Raw genomic sequence first — 21,920 nt, forward strand, 5'->3', positions numbered from 1 at the left:
CTTAACTATTTACAGAAAAAAACACAAACACTGTGACAAAGAATGTGGGGTGAGACACCACACTGAATGCTCCAAATCAAGCTGTGGACGGGGAGAAGGACCTGAGTGGTTTCGGGCGGTGCCAACCCATATAGCCATGGAAGGGACTACAATGGCCAGAAGGCACGGGCGACACTCCGATGCGAACTCCTAAGCAAGTTCTCTGGTTTCAATACACGAGGCATGTGCACACTGGAGTGGTATGCACATTTGCAGTCATCTGAAGAACTCTCATTTTCTTGAAAGCTATACTTCTGTATTCTTGTTCAAATATTCAGACATTTAATTGCTTTTTTATTGGTCATCTACCATTTTTTAAACCAATTGTTCATACTTCCATTACAAAGATTTACCTAAAATAAAACTGCCATTCAAGCTTTTGGGAATAAAAATGGAATTTTTTTTTATATACAGCTGTGCTGGACAGACATAAGCCCATTAATCTGGCTATTAGAGGCAATGGTGATAAGCACTTTAAAAATACGCAGTCTGTCCTGTCCCAGAAGACTAATAAAATCTCATACTTTCAAGCCTCCCCATGTATATCTAATCAGATTCTTCAGCTTCAGTTGTAGTTTTTGAAACCTAGAGAATTTCAATCTGAAATTCTCCGTCTCTAAAGCCTAAATCGAGTCGCCTGTCTACATCATAGTTCAGCACACCCAAAAAGGACACCAGAGATCTCTAGGGTTTTATGGCTCAGGCAGGGATTTCAGATTTAGGGAGTTAGAACATTTGAAACTTGTTGCTTACTTGTATGTATGTCCTGTGATTTCATTTCTTACCATGACGCAATCTACCAGCCACTTTGCTAATAATCCTGAGTTGTCATGACCAATCTGAACAGTTGTTAGCTTTCCTAAATTCTGGCACTGCAGATGAAAGAAATAGATTTTATTCAATTTTAATAGAAAGATGGCCCACAATAGTTTAGTTCACTAGCTTGCTTAATTTCATTTGCTTTATGAAGCATGGATTCTTAATCAAGCAAATACAGCTAAAAAAACCCAGTATAATTGCTGTTTCTGTTCCTATTTTACTTAGTTAGGTCCTCAAAAATTTATAGCTTGTTAACAGATGTATATTCTTTGCAGTGAGAGCTTATGATGCATAATTATGAGTCATGTTAACCACTGTTTTTTAGCTAAATAGGGAAGAAAGCTGCTTTTATTTATGAAATTTGTTTTCAGTATGTTCAGCTTCTCAAAAATATCTTGTAATTTTGAATAAGGAATCATTCTGTGGCAGGAAACTAGTCATTATCACCAATTATTATTAAATGCCAATGTGCTCAGTCCTTCATAAGACAAAGTACCCAACCTGAGAAGCTTATGACCACAAAAGACAGACAAGTAGAAAATGACAATGCAAAGTCCAGAGCAATGTTATTTAATATTTACAGGAATGACCAGTGGCCCCAGTGAAGACCAGGCACCATGTTGTTAGATGCTAAACAACATATAAATGGCAGGTCCCTCTCCAAAAGATGTTACAATCTAAGGTCCCAATCCTGCAAACATTTATACATGAGTAGCTTTACACCCACAAGTAATCCCATTGAACTCAATGGGACTAATCACATGAACAAGTGTTTTTCAGAACAGTGCCTTAGATGTCAACAAAGACTTTCCCTGTTAAATACATTATTCACCCTAATGTTTTACAGCTGATGTGGACAAGCATGTGTGCGCATTGCAGAAGAGGTGGGGTCTTTAGAAGGGATTGTAGTGATGAGGGATAAAAGGTCTGGCATACTGGGAGATCACTCCATTTATGGAGGGAAGATCAGTGTCACTTTCATTCCAGAACATCTTTGCCATCACAGGGCAATGAATGAATCACCATTCATTCCTGTCCAGGGCTTGTTCCTCCATTAAGCCTAGTCTGGTCATGTCCCCATGTAGATTCTCTCAGGCTTTATCAACACTACAGGTGAAATTTGATCTAAGCTACGCAATTTGAATTACGTGAATAGCGTAACTCAAATCGACGTAGCTTAGATCTACTTACCACAGGGTCCACACTATGCGACTTCCGCTATTGTTCTTGATCCTGTGGAGGACAGGAGTCGACAGGAGACCAATCTGCCATCAATTTAGTGGGTCTACTGAAGCCCCGCTAAATCGACCGCTGATGCATCGATCGCCGCTCATCAATCCCCCAGTAATTGTAGACAAGCCCTCAGTATCTAATCAGTGGTTGGCCTCTAGGTCAGACTGACCTTGATTGTGGTTGCATTATTTTCTTTGGCATCCTATCATTTGTTTGTCTTTTGCAGTGTCCCCATCATCATAAATCTTGTTGCTAGAACCAATCCAGTACCCTCATTTCACATTCTACTCTCTTTTTAAGAGAGCTGGTCTTAAAATCATTCCACTTCAGACCTGCAATCTTCCATTTCTATTGCCTCCAGCCTTCTGATGTTTGTTTAATTCAGGGGTCGGCAGCCTGCGGCATGTGTGCCAAAGGCGGCACGTGAGCTGATTTTTGGCCTAGATGAACCGAATCCTGGGCTGGCAGCGGGCTGAGCGGGGACAGCGGCCAGGGCCCCGCATGGCAGGGGCTGGAACCCCAGACTGGAGGTAGGCTGAGCGGCTCAGCCCGCTGCCGGCCCTGGGTCCCGGCCGTCTGCTCCGCTCAGCCCGCTGCCGGCCCAGGGTTCTGTCCGCTGGCCCCTGTAAATGTAAAATGTATTATTGGCACGCCAAACCTTAAATTAATGAAGGCTTGGCACGCCATTTCTCAAAGGTTCCCGACCTCTGGTTTAATTCAATGCAGCAGTTTCCAGAACATAGAGTAATAATGTTAGTAGGAAGAAAAGGAGTACTTGTGGCACGTTAGAGACTAACATTTATTTGAGCATAAGCTTTCATGAGCTATAGCTCAATTCATCGGATGCAATGTTAGTAGGCTGGTACGATAAATTTTCACTTTGGTACCAAATGCAATGTTTTTATCAGTCCATAATTGTCGTCGATTGATGAAATCAAGGTATTAATTATGTCTGATGCTATGAAGTTATGAAATTGCTGGATCTGGGAATGTCTACACTGTACCCGGAGATGTAATTTCCAGCTCGGGGAGATGTATCCACACTGGCTTTGAGTGAGAGTCTGTATACTACAAACAGCAGTGTAGCAGCAGTGGCATGGGCTAGCCGCCTGAATACACACCTAAGGTATCAGAAGGGATTGTACCTGGGCGGTTAGCCCAAGCTGCCACTTGTGCCAGAGCTACCTGAATTGCAACTCCTCCAGCTGCAATGTAGAAGTACCCTAAGGTGGCTGTGGAATCCACTGCTTGCTGACTTGGGTTGCAGCACCTTCTTACCAGACCAGGGACAATGAAGAGTCATTAACTGTCATGACTGTGCTCTGAATTTAATGGGCATGCTAAGGAAGTTGGCTGGAGCTGAGAGAAGCTGCTTTCTCCAACTTGTCTTCAAGAAAGGGGAAGTGGAGAGTGTGGAAAATCCCCAAACAGAACAAAGGGACAGAGGTGACAAAGCAAGGATTTAAAAAGGACTCTCAGAAGGCAAAAGGGGGAAGGCTTTTGGAGGTACAGGAAGCTTTGGCAGGAGTGTGAAAGAGATGAGCAGGCTTTCTTAGCAGGGGGGTTGGTTTAAACTGCAGCCTAACCATGGTCAGGGAAAGCCAGCTGGGCTGGAAAGACTCATGAACTCCAGGGGAAGGATTCTAGATACCCCAGATGACTCCGACCAAGTCCAAAAGACCTCTCCAGAGTGGTGAGGAACCAGAGGCAGAGAAATGTATATAGGGGTGTATTATTTTGTATAGATGTGTGTTTCATTTAATAACACAAGAAGAGCAATGATGTTTTAGAATCCTGTGCATACTGTCTCTCTCTCTCTCTGGTGGCTTTCACTGAAGAGGTAAACTGTAAGCTAGCAGACATCCACCTTTGGTGAGATTCTGGGGAACATACAAGAGCTTCTGTTAGGCCTGGGGAAATGGCACTAGTTTCAGGATGGAGGCAACTGGACTGCGGAGTCCCCACTGCCAAGAGGATTGTCAGACACAAGAAGTACGATTGAAGTGCATGCCTAGAAGCCCCCTACCATGCACATTGCCTAAACTTTGCCCTGCCCCAGCAGGCTAAGGACATGTGGGATTCAGCATTTTGATTCCCCACAGCAGCCTTTGGAGTGTCCAGCACAGGGAACTCAAATAGATTTGGGGCAGCAGGGAGGCAACTCGAAGATGGAAGAGGAGGTATGAGTGGCATAGTGAGGCTGTTGTCATTGGCAGAGCAAAGGGAAAGCAGGGAACAGTAAGAAATTTGATGAGGGATGTAGGTTGAGGTGAGTTCAGATGAGGACAAGAAATATAAATTAGACACGGTGGGTAAGTGAAAAAGTTCTGACAGGAGAGTGACATGTTCTGTCCATCAGTGAGGACAGTAACTTTAGAAGCACTAGTTTTCTGCTTTTTATTTAAAATCTACAGTGACCTTGGACACTCAGACGCTATTTAAAAAAAAGTTGTGCTCTGAACAAAAAGAAAAACTAGCAAAATAAATGTTTCTTGGTTGTAGTGCTCAATACTGAGTACTGAAAAAAGAAGAGCCCGCACTCACCTCAAATGTCATTTCTAGAAGATTTTTAGGTATCTGCATTACTCCTGTATCTCCTAGTTCTCCTGAAACACAAATCCATGGGTTTGATGTGGTGATTGCATTGCTTAGTTTTTTGATAGGGATTATCACAGTCCTATATGGAATCACTAAAATGAGAAAAAACAAAACAAAACCCAGAATCAAAACAACTGCATTTTTTAAAATGTGGTTTACACAATATAGTACAATTAGGACTTCGCTCTTGTGCTGTATCTCAGTAGCATTACAAGTAAAAATCCTTCTCAATACCGAAGGTAAATGAGATAATTCTATAAAAACATCCAGCATGCAGTATTTGCACCAACTATGAAAACAGATACTCTGATCATAAAAAGAAGAGGTCATGAAACCATTCCAAGTCTAGATAGCTCAGTTATAGATAGAAAAAGAATAATTATGTTAAAATAAAACTGATCTGCACAGCAACTTTTGGGTGGTTTCAACCCAGGAACCAATTATTATTTGTCTGTAAGAGCAGCCTCAAGTAACAGTTCCTTAAGTCTCTGCCATTGCAAACAAAATGCTCTCACAGATCTGCACACAGAAGAGACCAGGAGCATTCTGCCCTTCAAATATAAACACTGTCCTTTAGGTTTTTCTGCTGTTCTCTTGCAACATGTGGAGTTAATATACTCACATGAAATCCTGCCAACGTTTTCCAGTGGGTATATGCGCCAAACATGATGCTTAAACCAGTAAGTCAAAAACTATGAAAATAGACCCCAGTATAAAATTGAGATAGTTTCCCACATTTAAAGTCAGAGAATGAGATGGCGAGGATTCCCTTACTTGTGCATAAACAATGTACTTGAGATTGATCTGAATAGCCACCAGGTGTTGCTGTTGTACCACAATGAAAACAAGGAGCATTCACCTTGCAGTAAAACCAGTTCAAAGCAATAAAGAACTTCAGAAAATGCCTGCTTCATCCCATCTCCATTTTAAAAGTAGAACACTATAATTTGAATACATTATACCCCTATGTATCAGAATACTGGCAATGCTGCTAATACGGGGTTGTCAGACTGAAGACAGATTTGGAGGTTTCATCCTCTGGCTGAGTGGAAATATTATGAAGCAGATTCTCAGTGGACACTTTTCTCAGCACCACTTAAAATCTATGGGAATCTCAGTAGGCCTTGATGCTTAATGCACAGTTGAGTGAGGAAAACAGGACTGGCCGTCCGTCCCAACCTGCAGTGAACAGTGTGGAATCACACTTGTTTGTACTGCAGGAGTTGCTTTCCTGATGTTTTGCAAAGCTGCCATTTCCTTTGATTAAGGAAATCATCCCTTTTTACTTTTGCGTGCATCATCTCAATATTGTACACAATGCCACAAATTCACTCTTGCGTCCCAGAAGAGTAAGTTGCCAACACTGATGGCCCAGAAAACAAGATACAGTAAAACCTCCATGGACACGGCGCTCTTTTGTAATTACTCATTCCCCTAATGAAAGCTTAAGAAGAGGAAAAGTTAAAAGATTAGCCCAAACTTTAATGACTAGGTAAAGACTAACTTTACTTCACCTCCTAAAGAAATAAGGATGTGAAAATAAAGAGACCAAGGCCAACACAGCAACCTGGTAGCACTACCCACTGTTAGGGAGGGGAAAACAAGTTCATGTCTAGGTTTTGGCCTGTTGTCACTCCTCGAGTATATAAGAGAGGAGGAGGAGGAAGAAGAGGGGAAACAAGCCTTTCAGTCATGTGGGGAGGGATAAGGAAAGAGAACGGGAAGGCTACTGGTCCCACTGGCAGCCAAAGGGACAATTCCATTGGGCCTCCAAAGCAGACATGCTCTACAAAATGGCTTCCACCACATGGAGTGACCTTGCACATAAAATTCTGTACGTGGCCTGCAGAGGTGCTGCACAACTGCACATGCAGTCCGTGTCAATGAAAATGTTGAAACAGCTTGGTGGGTTAAAAGTCCATGTGGCTGACAGGTGTGAACTCACCCTTCAGTTAACATAACTATAAACACCCCCCCCCAGGCACCGATTCTGTGAGTGCTCCGGGGCACCCATGGAAGAAAAAAAAAACAAAACAAAAAACAAAAACACAGTACTCAGCACCTACCAGCCACAGCTGATCAGCAGCTGCTGCCGATCAGCTATTTGGTGACTGGGGGAGGCACGTGGGGGAGGACGGAGAGCAGAGAGTGGCAGGCGGGCAAGGCCTCAGGGCACAGGTTGGAGTAAGGGCAGGGCCTTGGGGGAGGGGGCCGAGTGGAAGTAGGAAGAGGCGAGGTGAGGGCCGGGACTCAGGGAAGGGGCGGAGATGGGGTGGGGTTTCGGGGAGGGGGCAGAGTGGGGGCTGAGCACCCGCAGGGAAAAATAAAAAACTCAGCGCCTATGCTTAAGCCCCACATAAGACGAAAGGTGTGTGTGAACCCACCCAGGAGTTTTTGGGCTGAGTATTGCATTGTGTAGGTGTGTTCGAGTGAGTACACAGAAATCAAGGTGACAGACAAAAACAGAGGGAGAAGCAGAAGAAAACTGGTGAGAAAAGCCAAGCAGGAGCCTTTAAGCACAGTTTCAGAGTAGCAGCCGTGTGTCTAAGGTGCCACAAGTACTCCTTTTCTTTTAGCGAATACAGACTAACGTCAAGAATTATAACATTCAAAAACCAGTTGGAGAACACTTCAGTCTCTCTGGTCACTCGATTACAGACCTAAGAGTGGCTATCCTTCAACCAAAAAGCTTCAAAAACAGACTCCAACGAGAGACTGCTGAATTGGAATCAATTTGCAAACTGGACACAATTAACTTAGGCTTGAATAGAGACTGGGAATGGATGAGTCATTACACAAAGTAAAACTATTTCCCCATGGTATTTCTCCCCCCCACCCCACCCCCCACTGTTGCTCAGATATTCTTGTTAACTGCTGGAAATAGCCTACCTTGCTTGTCACCATGAAAGGTTTTCCTCCTTTCCCCCCCTGCTGCTGGTGATGGCTTATCTTAAGTGATCACTCTCCTTTCAGTTTTCAGAGTCGCAGCCGTGTCTGTATTCGCAAAAAGAAAACGAGTACTTGTGGCACCTTAGAGATTAACAAATTTATTAGAGCATAAGCTTTCGTGAGCTACAGCTCACTTCAGCTCACGAAAGCTTATGCTCTAATAAATTTGTTAGTCTCTAAGGTGCCACAAGTACTCCTTTTCTTTCTCCTTACAGTGTGTATGATAAACCCATTGTTTCATGTTCTCTGTGTGTGTATATCAATCTCCCCTCTGTTTTTTCCACCAAATGCATCCGATGAAGTGAGCTGTAGCTCACGAAAGCTTATGCTCTAATAAATTTGTTAGTCTCTAAGGTGCCACAAGTACTCCTTTTCTTTTTAAGCACAGTGTGACCCTGCAAAAAGCTAGAGAACTTTTGGGTCTGGCGTTGGCTGCAGAGGCTTGGGGGCTGTAAGCTAAGAAATCGTTCCTTCTGTTCTTGGCTCCTTCTTCATTCAGAGACACAACTTTGAACACTCCTCATAAATAGTCAGGTATTTCTTCAATTCAGTTTTGGTTATCCCCAATTTCTACTTTCAAATGGAACATTCCCAAAGCCCCAAACTTCAATTAGCTGCTTGGGTCAAAAGGGGCAACAATACATAGTGTACACATCCAGACAGCAAATGCCTTATCCTGCAAAGCGTGCTGTTAACAGGCCCCAAGGAGTCTTATCTGTTTCTCAGAGGCTACAAGGATGGTGTACGTATACTGGAGAAATATGGGGGAGCTTTGAGATGTGGAGGACTTTTCTGGGTAAAAATAGATGAAGGACTACATAACTCTGAGATATGGAAATGGTACTAGGACACTTAGGTGCTATAATATTATCTGAATGCTACTCTCCTCCACTATCCCATTCTGTTATCCAAAGCACTCACACATGATCTTACACTTAGCTGGTTATCCAGAGCAACACCCAGAGGTGCTGATCTCAGTACCCATGACTGCAGGCTTCTTGGTAAGAGCCCAGCTATACTGATCATTCATCAAGGTGTACTCAGCATCACTCCTCTGTCACCATGACAGTGACTATTTTTCATTCAGGACAAAGTTTGAGTCTCCAACTCACTGATTGTAGTGAAGACACTTGTGAAGCAGAAGTAATCCACAGCATTGAGCGAAAGAAGGTGATAGAGGAACTGCTCTCGTTCTTCTTCACAGCGTAGGAAAGCATAACGCTTATAAAGTTTCCTGTGAGAAACAAAAATATTACTGTCTCTTTAAAAAACAGACACTAAACCAACATTAAAAGGTCTGTGAACCCCAGAACACCAAACTAAGGGCTAACCTACATATAAAGAGAGAGTACTTTGGGCCAGATGTGCCACTGGCGTAAACTGGCCGAAATCTATTGAAGTCAGTGCAGCTATGTTGATTTACACCAGCTAAAGCTCTAACCTTATGTATTTAATACCAGTAAATAAACTCCTATACAAAGGCAGATACTCCCAATGGTGATATGCATCAATTCCAATTTTTATACATATTTTATATACACTGTATGAAGGGTTAATAAAGGGGTGTGGGGGTAGAGGGGATTCCACCCCCTTTGCAGCTGGATCCAGAGCTCTTCCCCTTCTATTTCAAACTAGTTCAACCACTGGCTGTAAGTTGATATGTGTGTGAAGTCTGACATGTCAGCATTTGTAAATGCACTGGGGTAATTTGTGTCCAACCAAGACCAACTGGGCTAAGGTGAGCTGAGGTCTTAGCTAAATCTGCTAACATCAATGGATATGAACTAATGATATTCAAAAGGTACAGCCACCCCATCTGAGCCTCTCATCCTTCAGGCTTTCCTCAGACCTTCTCTTTTGTGGAGTGGGGAGTGTGTGATGTCCTAACCTTCTTCCCACTCTGTACTCTGATTGGGGGTTCTCTGCTCAGGGTCCGCAAGTGGTGCTGGGTGGCTCCCCTTCAATCTTCTTGCTTTGGGAGGTATTTGGACCTGAGCAATCCAAAAATTGACAGGGTCTTGATAGAGGGTGTCAAGAAGTAGCCTGTCCAAGACCCATGTAGGAAACAAACACTCTCTCTCTAATTGGTACTAGCTAGCTCCAGCCCAGACCAGCTGCAGAGGCAGATACTTTTCAGAAGGCTTAGTTCACAGGGCAAACTCAGAACCCTAATCAGGATACTGTGATCATGAAGCTTAAGAATAGTAAGTTACTCTTACTTTGCGAGTGCTTGGTTAGAGAGAAGCTGCTTTAGGTGCTGAGACAAAAGCTTCTTTTCAAGAGACAACCTTATCCATGCTCGAGCTCGACCCACATCAGTCTTTATCTCATTCATGTTCTGAATATGCCTGAAACCGGAGGGGTGGGGGGGGGGGTGGAGAAAAAAAATCATAAAATCCTGACCGTTTAAAATGGCAGCATCCAATATGTGGCAGAACTTGAATTTAATTTGAAAATATCCCTGGAAATTAAAGATGTGCAAAAACACATTTCCCACCCCCACCCCCAAATTAGAGAAGTCTAGTAATACAGAGTTCATACAGCTGTCAAAAAATATTTAAAAAAGCTGTTTTTAAAATGGTCTTTGAAAGCTAGCAGAAACAGGGCCAAACCTTGTTAAAATAGTTTTGAAACCTATTAGAAAGTCTATAGTGCAGTTTTGCAAAGCCATTTAGAATGGTTTATACTGTTCATTGGCCCTCTCTCTGTTGAGCAGAGGAATGCAGTTAGCACCTTGCTAGAAAAAAAAAATCATGTTTGAACACTGGTACCACTAATCTATAGCATAGAGACTATGGTAATAATACACTTCAAAAAGGAAATACCATCACATTGGGAAACCCAGTTATGCAACAGCAGCTCCCCTGACAGCATTAACAAATACGGTATGCCTCGAAAGCTATCCAAAGAAAATAACAGAATGCCACTAGCCATCACCTTCAGCCCCCAACTAAAACCTATCCAACACATCATCAACAATCTATAACCTATCCTGAAGGACGACCCATCACTCTCACAGATCTTGGGAGACAGGCCAGTCCTTGCTTACAGACAGCTCCCCAACCTGAAGCAAATACTCACCAGCAACCACACACCAGAACCACTAACCCAGGAACCTATCCTTGCAACAAAGCCCATTGCCAACTGTCCACATATCTATTCAGGGGGACACCATCATAGGGCCTAATCACATCAGCCACACTATCAGAGGCTCGTTCACCTGCACATCTACCAATGTGATATATGCCATCATGTGCCGGCAATGCCCCTTTGCCATGTACATTGGTCAAACTGGACAGTCTCTACGTAAAAGAATAAATGGACACAAATCAGACGTCAAGAATTAGAACATTCAAAAACCAGTCGGAGACCACTTCAATCTCTTTGGTCACTCGATTACAGACCTAAAAGTTGCAATTCTTCAACAAAAAAGCTTCAAAAACAGACTCCAACGAGAGACTGCTGAATTGGAATTATTTTGCAAACTGGATACAATTAACTTAGGCTTGAATAGAGACTGGGAGTGGATGGGTCATTACACAAAGTAAAACTATTTCCCCATGTTTATTTCCCCCCTCTACCCCACACTGTGCCTCAGATGTTCTTGTCAACTGCTGGAAATGGCCCACCTTGATCATCACTACAAAAGGCTCCCCCCCACCCGCTCTCCTGCTGGTAATAGCTCACCTTAAGTGATCACTCTCATTACAGGATGTATGGTAACACCCATTGTTTCACAAAAAGAAAAGGAGTACCCGTGGCATCTTAGAGACTAACAAATTTATTAGAGCATAAGCTTTCGTGAGCTACAGTTGTAGCTCACGAAAGCTTATGCTCTAATAAATTTGTTAGTCTCTAAGGTGCCACGGGTACTCCTTTTCTTTTTGCGAATACAGACTAACACGGCTGCTACTCTGAAACCCATTGTTTCATGTTCTCTATGTATATAAATCTCCCCACTGTATTTTCCACTGAATGCATCTGATGAAGTGAGCTGTAGCTCACGAAAGCTTATGCTCTAATAAATTTGTTAGTCTCTAAGGTGCCACAAGTACTCCTTTTCTTTTTGTGAATACAGACTAACATGGCTGCTACTCTGACTCCTAAACTATGATATAGTCTAAAAGCAGGTCTAGATGAATGAACAGTGGTTAAAATGCCAGTTGCCACTGACATTCCCCATTGTAACTATCACTGGCGGTAGCAATGTTTGGATATTTCAGAAAGAGGCCTACAATCGACAGAGCCAGAGATTTGACGTGTTCCAGGAGCACTGAACACATGACTCAGACTTACCTACACTGTTAGGCCTACCTGTGTTAACCTTGTCAGGAGACTACTGTGTTATAACAGAGTCCTCCAACAAAAGTAATTTTCACCAGTGCAGTTGGTATCCAAAATGCTAGTTTCCCCCCAGGTATTTACACCAACGCCCCTTCATACTTCAAGAGAAGTATAAAAAGGGCCTTGCGTAAATGATAATCAAGCCCAGTAGGTTTTCCACATGTCCGTTTGGAAGAAAGCAGAGCTATTCTGAACAGTTTTTTTTAAAAACTTCCCATGGTCCAACTTGGAAAGAGTACTAGAGCCTGCAAATCTTACGATACATGTAGCTTTAGAATAGAAAAAGACTGCCATGGCAGATTGTAGCCTTTTTTTTTTAAAAAAATAACTACTAGGAAAAATGAATAATGGTTTTCTGTGCATGGAAAAAGTGGCTGCAAACTGGTTAATTTTCACTCAATTTGCATGTTAAGTACACAGGCAATTCACAATGCTCCATCCCTTTGTGTAAGTCTCTAAGATTCATCCACCAAGATTGAAAGTGAGCTTTGTTAACACCGGCTTTCTAACTCACATAACACCCTTGAAGGCTGCATGTGCTCTACAAAATGACATGTACTCCAGAAAACTGATGAAGTTGTGCTGCAACTGCTGCTTGTTATGCTGACTAGTATAATTTCATTATTACTTTCTTTGTATTTTGCCCCTGCAGCCCGACCCCCAAATCAGGGTTGTAAGCTCTTCAGGGAAGGGACTGGGTTATGTATGTACAGTGTCTAGCATAATAGGGCTGGGGCCTGTAAATGCTGCAACAAAAACAAACAAAAAACATCATGTGACTGCAAAATCCAGTAAGCTGAAATCTTTTAAAAACAATTTTTGAAGAAAATTTCCCAACACGTCATGTTATGAAATGTGAACAGTTCTAAAGAGGGACAAGACTAAGGGCCTGTCTAAGCATAGAAGGCTGCAGAGGCTGCTTAGTGAAAATGCTACCTACACCAAGGGGGATGGCTTCTCTCATCTGCATAGGTACTCCATCTCCCTCAAGAGGTGGTAGCTATGTTGACTGGAGGAGCCTGTCAACATAGCACTGTCTACAGCAGGAGTTATACCAACCTAACTGCGTCGCTCAGGATTTTCTAGCCCTGACTAATGTATTTATACCAACATAAGCTGCTAGCACAGACGAAGTCGAAATGTTTTTACAGTTTAATTATAACTCCCGCCTGTCTGCAAGAGTAGACTACAGTTATACATACAAGTTTTTGTCCTTTATTACCACATCCACGGCTTCTCTCTTTTAACACTGACTTGTATCAGTTGAATCCCTGCAGAGAACCCTCTTCTGGAACTAGCAAGCACTGTGTGAAGCAAACCCCTTCCTTGGATCAGATGGATAGCAAGCAGTTAGGACTTCCAACACAGATAACTGGGCATGTAATCAGAAGTCCTTGAGAAATAGGATGCACACATTATTCCTCCACAGCATATTGAGATGCACACTGCTGTTATTTAAAGTCCTTTGAGATGAGAAGATCATAGCACAGAATCTTTTTTTTTTTTTTAGTGCTCACTTTAAGTTGCCTCTAATATGAAACACTAAATAGAATATATTCTTTTCCTAAGAGAAAATTCAAACAGATATGTACCTAAACCTTAATTTATTCTCTTTGTGTAAATCATAGCTGTCTGGTTCTGGTACAGTGGTATAAACCGACCTCATGGGACAACAGTCAAGCAACTGACTGCATGGTGTTCATCTGTTGTAATGTGGTGTGCAATAGCTCTAGAAAACCAGTCAAGAGATAACTCTAAACATCCCACAGCCTGGTACAAATTGTAGTCTTTTTTTTCCTAAAGCCGTTCAGCTACTGACTACAACAAAAAGAGGCTTTCCTGGTCTGGATTGAGATGCATCAGCAGCGCTTTGTGTCATGAATACGATGACTACTCCTACATTTAGGGTGGCGGAAGGAAGGAAACTTAAGGAACTTCGAAATTGAAGTGGAGATGATACAATATAAAGACACCCAGGTAGCACTTAAAAACTGAGCGAATTACTTCATTTACTGTCTTGCTGTACTCCAGTGCGTCTTACTCATGTAGTAAAGTTTGAAAGCCTGTAGGGGACAAGAAAGCTTGGAGGTTGAGGTGACTGTGCCAGGCAGTTCCTCATAAGGGAATGTTTTCATTTGAGGTGTCAGGGACTGCTCTGACTTACTGCCAGTTCAAGCCAACCTTTTGATGTTTCAACTGACTTCAGTGAGAGTGTTGGTGTCAGAAAAGTACAAGAGCAAAGAGGATAAAAAGATGACATGATGATGGCTTTCCTGGACGGCTGCCACCAATTTACAGATAGAAGAAAACCAAAGCGTTTTGCAGAGTGTTTCCCTGTCCATATAAAAGCAACATGTAGTCGGGTGTTAGCTAACTGCATTTATCTGGCAAAAACAGTAGTAGCAACATGAATTACCAGGTGACTATTGAGAATACTTTCCAGTGATGAGATCATGTAGTTTAGTCAAAATAACACATTTCATCTTACCTACAGCACATAGTTAACTTGTTTCACTACTTGTATGCAGTGTTGTAGTAGCCATGTTGATCCCAGGATATTGGAGACAAGGTGGGTGAACTAATAACATAAGTTGGTCCAATAAAAGACATTACCTCACTCACCTTGTCTCATTTCACTACAGTAATGTTAGAGGGCAGGGAATATTTACAGTACGTTTGGTGGGTATGGTGCTTTACAAGCAAAAGAAAAAAAAGATGTGCCTGTGTAGAGGGGTTTATGTTCTAAGTTAGACAACTTGATATGCCACATAGAAATAAGATGAAAGATAAAGGAATGGGAACACTGAACAGGAGGTAGACCTACACAATATCAAGTAATAAGGTTACTTGTTTTTGTATCAACATGTCATGTTAATGTCTGTCACAGTATGGATGCTGACATATGTTTGTCTAAATTTAGCTCTGTTAAGTTGGCAAACATGGAAGGAGTCAACGACTATTGGAAGGGGTTGAAGCACAAGAGACTTGAAATGGAAGTTTGCGTGTTGTACAAGACTAGGCAGATTATTTCAGGCACAGGAGGCAGCATGGGTAACGCTGCATGCAGGATTTGTGTTTTCCAAATGGTGGCAGGGTTGACTAATGAAAGCATGTCCTAGCTACATTGCTTGAATCATGTGATCACTTCCTACTGCATGGGAAAAATAATTGAAGCAAAATGCCCCCTTCAACTTCTGTACACCCATAAATACACACACATATATCTGGTCACACCACATGCTAAAGTCTGGATGATAAATTTAATCTAACGTACATAACCCTCTAGCATGTTTTCCTCCCACCATAAGAGAGATGTGAAGATGTGATTAATGGCTTAACTACACATAAAGGTTTATGCTGACATCAAAAGGACGGGTCACTGTTGAAGTACTACTGAGTGTCATGTGGCATGAAGGGTTTGTCTTCACATACAGCGGTGTAGCTGCGTGGTTGTAGCACTTCAGTGAAGACACTGCTATGCTGATGGGAGAGCTTCTCCTGTGGACACAGTTAATCCAGCTCCCCAAGAGGCAGTAACTATGTTGACAGGAGAAGCTCTGCCATCGACATAGCTCTGTCTACACAGGGAGGTTAGTCAGTATAACTCCCATCACTCGGGTGTGGATTTTTAACACCACTGAACGATGTAGTCATACCGATAGAGGTCTGTAGTGTAGACCTGGCTTAAGTCAACTAATGGGAAATAGATTAAGCAGTGCCCAAGTATTGCCTGTTTTGATAGTTATAAGGTTATGTAAACACCTTACAATGATTCAGCCTCACTTTCTATCACTTTGAACAAGGTTATAGTTGTTGCATATAGAAAAGGAGTACTCGTGGCACCTTAGAGACTAACAAATTTATTAGAGCATAAGCTTTCGTGAGCTACAGCTCACTTCATCGGATGCATTTGGTGGAAAAAGCAGAGGAGAGATTTATATACACACACACACACACACACGCACACACAGAGAGAGAGAGAGAGAGAACATGAAACAATGGGTTTATCACACACACTAAGGAGAGTGATCACTTAAGATAAGCCATCACCTGCAGCAGGGGGGGGAAAGGAGGAAAACCTTTCATGGTGACAAGCAAGGTAGGCTAATTCCAGCAGTTAACAAGAATATCAGAGGAACAGTGGGGGGTGGGGTGGGAGGGAGAAATACCATGGGGAAATAGTTTTACTTTGTGTAATGACTCATCCATTCCCAGTCTCTATTCAAGCCTAAGTTAATTGTGTCCAGTTTGCAAATTAATTCCAATTCAGCAGTCTCTCGTTGGAGTCTGTTTTTGAAGATTTTTTGTTGAAGGATAGCCACTCTTAGGTCTGTGATCGAGTGACCAGAGAGATTGAAGTGTTCTCGAACTGGTTTTTGAATGTTATAATTCTTGACGTCTGATTTGTGTCCATTCATTCTTTTACGTAGAGACTGTCCAGTTTGGCCAATGTACATGGCAGAGGGGCATTGCTGGCACATGATGGCATATATCACATTGGTAGATGCGCAGGTGAAGGAGCCTCTGATAGTGTGGCTGATGTGATTAGGCCCTATGATGGTATCCCCTGAATAGACATGTGGACAGAGTTGGCCACGGGCTTTGTTGCAAGGATAGGTTCCTGGGTTAGTGGTTCTGTTGTGTGGTGTGTGGTTGCTGGTGAGTATTTGCTTCAGATTGGGGGCTGTCTGTAAGCAAGGACTGGTCTGTCTCCCAAGATCTGTGAGAGCGATGGGTCGTCCTTCAGGATAGGTTGTAGATCCTTGATGATGCGTTGGAGAGGTTTTAGTTGGGGGCTGAAGGTGATGGCTAGTGGCGTTCTGTTGTTTTCTTTGTTGGGCCTGTCCTGTAGTAGGTGACTTCTGGGTACTCTTCTGGCTCTGTCAATCTGTTTCTTCACTTCAGCAGGTGGGTATTGTAGTTGTAGGAATGCATGATAGAGATCTTGTAGGTGTTTGTCTCTGTCTGAGGGGTTGGAGCAAATGCGGTTATATCGTAGCGCTTGGCTGTAGACAATGGATCGAGTGGTATGATCTGGATGAAAGCTAGAGGCATATAGGTAGGAATAGCGGTCAGTAGGTTTCCGATATAGGGTGGTGTTTATGTGACCATCTCTTATTAGCACCGTAGTGTCCAGGAAGTGGATCTCTTGTGTGGACTGGTCCAGGCTGAGGTTGATGGTGGGATGGAAATTGTTGAAATCATGGTGGAATTCCTCAAGAGCTTCTTTTCCATGGGTCCAGATGATGAAGATGTCATCAATGTAGCGCAAGTAGAGTAGGGGCATTAGGGGACGAGAGCTGAGGAAGCGTTGTTCTAAGTCAGCCATAAAAATGTTGGCATACTGTGGGGCCATGCGGGTACCCATCGCAGTGCCGCTGATTTGAAGGTATACATTGTCCACAAATGTGAAATAGTTATGGGTCAGGACAAAGTCACAAAGTTCAGCCACCAGGTTAGCTGTGACAGTATCGGGGATACTGTTCCTGACGGCTTGTAGCCCATCTTTGTGTGGAATGTTGGTGTAGAGGGCTTCTACATCCATAGTGGCTAGGATGGTGTTTTTAGGAAGATCACCAATGGACTGTAGTTTCCTCAGGAAGTCAGTCGTGTCTCGAAGATAGCTGGGAGTGCTGGTAACGAAGGGCCTGAGGAGGGAGTCTACATAGCCAGACAATCCTGCTGTCAGGGTGCCAATGCCTGAGATTATGGGGCGTCCAGGATTTCCAGGTTTATGGATCTTGGGTAGCAGATAGAATACCCCAGGTCGGGGCTCCAGGAGTGTGTCTGTGCGGATTTGTTCTTGTGCTTTTTCAGGGAGTTTCTTGAGCAAATGCTGTAGTTTCTTTTGGTAACTCTCAGTGGGATCAGAGGGTAATGGCTTGTAGAAAGTGGTGTTGGAGAGCTGCCTAGTAGCCTCTTGTTCATACTCTGACCTATTCATGATGACGACAGCACCTCCTTTGTCAGCCTTTTTGATTATGATGTCAGAGTTGTTTCTGAGGCTGTGGATGGCACTGTGTTCTGCATGGCTGAGGTTATGGGGTAAGCGATGCTGCTTTTCCACAATTTCAGCTCGTGCACGTCGGCGGAAGCAGTCTATGTAGAAATCCAGGCTGCTGTTTCGACCTTCAGGAGGAGTCCACCTAGAATCCTTCTTTTTGTAGTGTTGGCAGGAAGGTCTCTGTGGATTAATATGTTGGTCAGAGGTGTGTTGGAAATATTCCTTGAGTCTGAGACGTCGAAAATAGGATTCTAGGTCACCACAGAACTGTATCATGTTCGTGGGGGTGGAGGGGCAAAAGGAGAGGCCCCGAGATAGGACAGATTCTTCCGCTGGGCTAAGAGTATAGTTGGATAGATTAACAATATTGCTGGGTGGGTTACGGGAACCATTGTTGTGGCCCCTTGTGGCATATAGTAGTTTAGATAGCTTAGTGTCCTTTTTCTTTTGTAGAGAATCAAAGTGTGTTTTGTAAATGGCTTGTCTAGTTTTTGTAAAGTCCAGCCACGAGGAAGTTTGTGTGGAAGGTTGGTTCTTTATGAGAGTATCCAGTTTTGAGAGCTCATTCTTAATCTTTCCCTGTTTGCTGTAGAGGATGTTGATCAGGTGGTTCCGCAGTTTCCTTGAGAGTGTGTGGCACAAGCTGTCAGCATAGTCTGTGTGGTATGTAGATTGTAATGGATTTTTTACCTTCAGTCCTTTCGGTAGACTACAAGCCGTCAGGAACAGTATCCCCGATACTGTCACGGCTAACCTGGTGGCAGAACTTTGTGACTTTGTCCTGACCCATAACTATTTCACATTTGGTGACAATGTATACCTTCAAATCAGCGGCACTGCGATGGGTACCCGCATGGCCCCACAGTATGCCAACATTTTAATGGCTGACTTAGAACAACGCTTCCTCAGCTCTCGTTCCCTAATGCCCCTACTCTACTTGCGCTACATTGATGACATCTTCATCATCTGGACCCATGGAAAAGAAGCTCTTGAGGAATTCCACCATGATTTCAACAATTTCCATCCCACCATCAACCTCAGCCTGGACCAGTCCACACAAGAGATCCACTTCCTGGACACTACGGTGCTAATAAGCGATGGTCACATAAACACCACCCTATATCGGAAACCTACTGACCGCTATTCCTACCTACATGCCTCTAGCTTTCATCCAGATCATACCACTCGATCCATTGTCTACAGCCAAGCGCTACGATATAACCGCATTTGCTCCAACCCCTCAGACAGAGACAAACACCTACAAGATCTCTATCATGCATTCCTACAACTACAGTACCCACCTGCTGAAGTGAAGAAACAGATTGACAGAGCCAGAAGAGTACCCAGAAGTCACCTACTACAGGACAGGCCCAACAAAGAAAACAACAGAACGCCACTAGCCATCACCTTCAGCCCCCAACTAAAACCCCTCCAACGCATCATCAAGGATCTACAACCTATCCTGAAGGACGAGCCATCGCTCTCTCAGATCTTGGGAGACAGACCAGTCCTTGCTTACAGACAGCCCCCCAATCTGAAGCAAATACTCACCAGCAACCACACACCACACAACAGAACCACTAACCCAGGAACCTATCCTTGCAACAAAGCCCGTTGCCAACTCTGTCCACATATCTATTCAGGGGATACCATCATAGGGCCTAATCACATCAGCCACACTATCAGAGGCTCCTTCACCTGCGCATCTACCAATGTGATATATGCCATCATGTGCCAGCAATGCCCCTCTGCCATGTACATTGGCCAAACTGGACAGTCTCTACGTAAAAGAATGAATGGACACAAATCAGACGTCAAGAATTATAACATTCAAAAACCAGTTGGAGAACACTTCAATCTCTCTGGTCACTCGATCACAGACCTAAGAGTGGCTATACTTCAACAAAAAAGCTTCAAAAACAGACTCCAACGAGAGACTGCTGAATTGGAATTAATTTGCAAACTGGATACAATTAACTTAGGCTTGAATAGAGACTGGGAATGGATGAGTCATTACACAAAGTAAAACTATTTCCCCATGGTATTTCTCCCTCCCACCCCACCCCCCACTGTTCCTCTGATATTCTTGTTAACTGCTGGAATTAGCCTACCTGCTTGTCACCATGAAAGGTTTTCCTCCTTCCCCCCCCTGCTGTTGGTGATGGCTTATCTTAAGTGATCACTCTCCTTACAGTGTGTATGATAAACCCATTGTTTCATGTTCTCTGTGTGTGTGTATATAAATCTCTACTCTGTTTTTTCCACCAAATGCATCCGATGAAGTGAGCTGTAGCTCACGAAAGCTTATGCTCTAATAAATTTGTTAGTCTCTAAGGTGCCACAAGTACTCCTTTTCTTTTTGAGTCCTCATGGCAACAAATGATAAGTCTTGTTAGAACCATCTACTTTTGTTAGAAAGATCCCTTTCCTTGTAATCTTGGTTATTCATACATTTGGTCAGAACTATCCCGGTTAAAGTGATGAAATTCCTGATTACGAGGGATATAAAAGTTACTTTGACTCTTGATCTCTCCAGAGGAAAAATAAATAATTAATCCACTGAGCAATTAAAAGTCACCAACATATGCAGTAACACAAGCGTCTCAAAAAACAAACAAACCCCAGAGCAGCTAAACAGGTTTAGTTGTTTAAAAAAAAAAAAAGCGTGCGTTTTGTCAATTGTGCAAACACAGTTATTTAGTTTCCATCCTTGTCCCACTGACAAATGTCCACATCACAACACCCCCACCACAAATGGTAGTAACGAGCAACTTGGCTGACAGTGTCTTCAGAGAAGCCAAAGACTGAATGAGCCATGGAGACAACACTAACTGTCTCATCTGCAGAGGGGATCTCTCTGGATCTGAAGCTATTGTTGAAGTGTTCACGGTTCACACCCAACATGTGCACGAACACAGGATATGTAAATTCTGCATCTGTGAAAGATGATGGCTTGAGAGCCCTGGAGACTGAAGTCCTTTAGTCACAGAATAGGTACAGTGTAGACAGCAAGCATGGAAGCTGCAAAGCTGTACCTCCACATGGTCTATGTCAGTGTGCCTGACTCTGGTCTGGAGGGAGCACATCCATATTTGAGATGGTAGAAGTCTCTGTGGCCCATTCAGCCACTGGCCTTTCTGAACACAAAAACATTAACAAGGTTGCTAGTTAGTAGTAGTAATGGCATTATTGATGATATGAATATTTGTTCATGAGGAGAGGACTGAGTCCAATTGCCATTAGATGGTAACAACTTTTGGTCACTACCAACCTGAATTGAAATTGAACTAGTGACCTAGCAGTGTAAAGTCTTAAATCTCATTACGGATCCCTGAGTCATCCAAGCCCCCAAATTACTTAACATGGTTTAAGTTCCTCTGGGCCATCAGTATATAAAACAGTAGTAGTAATTTTCTATCACCAGATTAATTTTGTAATAAAATTTTTGTCTTATAAATGTTATACGTTGCATCCCAAAAAACACAGCAGATGTCATTATATAGCTTTCTGTACCCTAACCTACAGATAAATCCACATGTCAGGAATAATATTTCACTGAGAGCAACCATTAAAATTTGTGGTTGCTTGATATATGTTCTCAAGGTCCTATTACCATTTGAATAGCAATTTTTCATGAAATATCCATTTAGAAACGAATATAGCTCAGCCATTGTTGGCAGATTTTTATGTCCATCTGGATTCTAATTTTTCTGTTTTTCCTTGGCGAACTTAGGTTTTCCTATTTCAACAAATAAAATGTTGTACCAGGTATTTCAGCAACTCTACTTAAAATTAAAGTATTTTTTGCTACCCAAAAGTATATTAGCAATAACCATTTCCAACGTTGTGTACAAATTTTCTTTTCATGACCTTTTAGTTGAAGTAAACCAAAGCAGCATGCAAAACTAAAGGTTTTATAAAATGTATTAAGAGG

The 21,920-nt window shown here is 42.8% G+C and overlaps 1 protein-coding gene across 3 annotated transcripts in view; it reads right to left on the reverse strand.

The window, feature by feature from the left end:
- Positions 1 to 21,920, reverse strand: part of DENND5B (DENN domain containing 5B) — a 171,831-nt gene that overhangs the window by 14,474 nt on the left and 135,437 nt on the right. For all 3 annotated transcript variants that reach the window (XM_038381459.2, XM_038381450.2, XM_038381468.2), the window contains 4 exons: positions 9,858 to 9,986; positions 8,751 to 8,872; positions 4,636 to 4,781; positions 793 to 911 (listed from right to left, as the gene is read on the reverse strand). In XM_038381459.2, the coding sequence (XP_038237387.1) occupies positions 793 to 911; positions 4,636 to 4,781; positions 8,751 to 8,872; positions 9,858 to 9,986 (516 nt within the window). The remainder of the gene's footprint in view (positions 1 to 792; positions 912 to 4,635; positions 4,782 to 8,750; positions 8,873 to 9,857; positions 9,987 to 21,920) is intronic.

The sequence above is a fragment of the Dermochelys coriacea genome, chromosome 1 (assembly GCF_009764565.3).
Source record: "Dermochelys coriacea isolate rDerCor1 chromosome 1, rDerCor1.pri.v4, whole genome shotgun sequence".
NCBI lineage: Eukaryota > Metazoa > Chordata > Testudines > Dermochelyidae > Dermochelys > Dermochelys coriacea.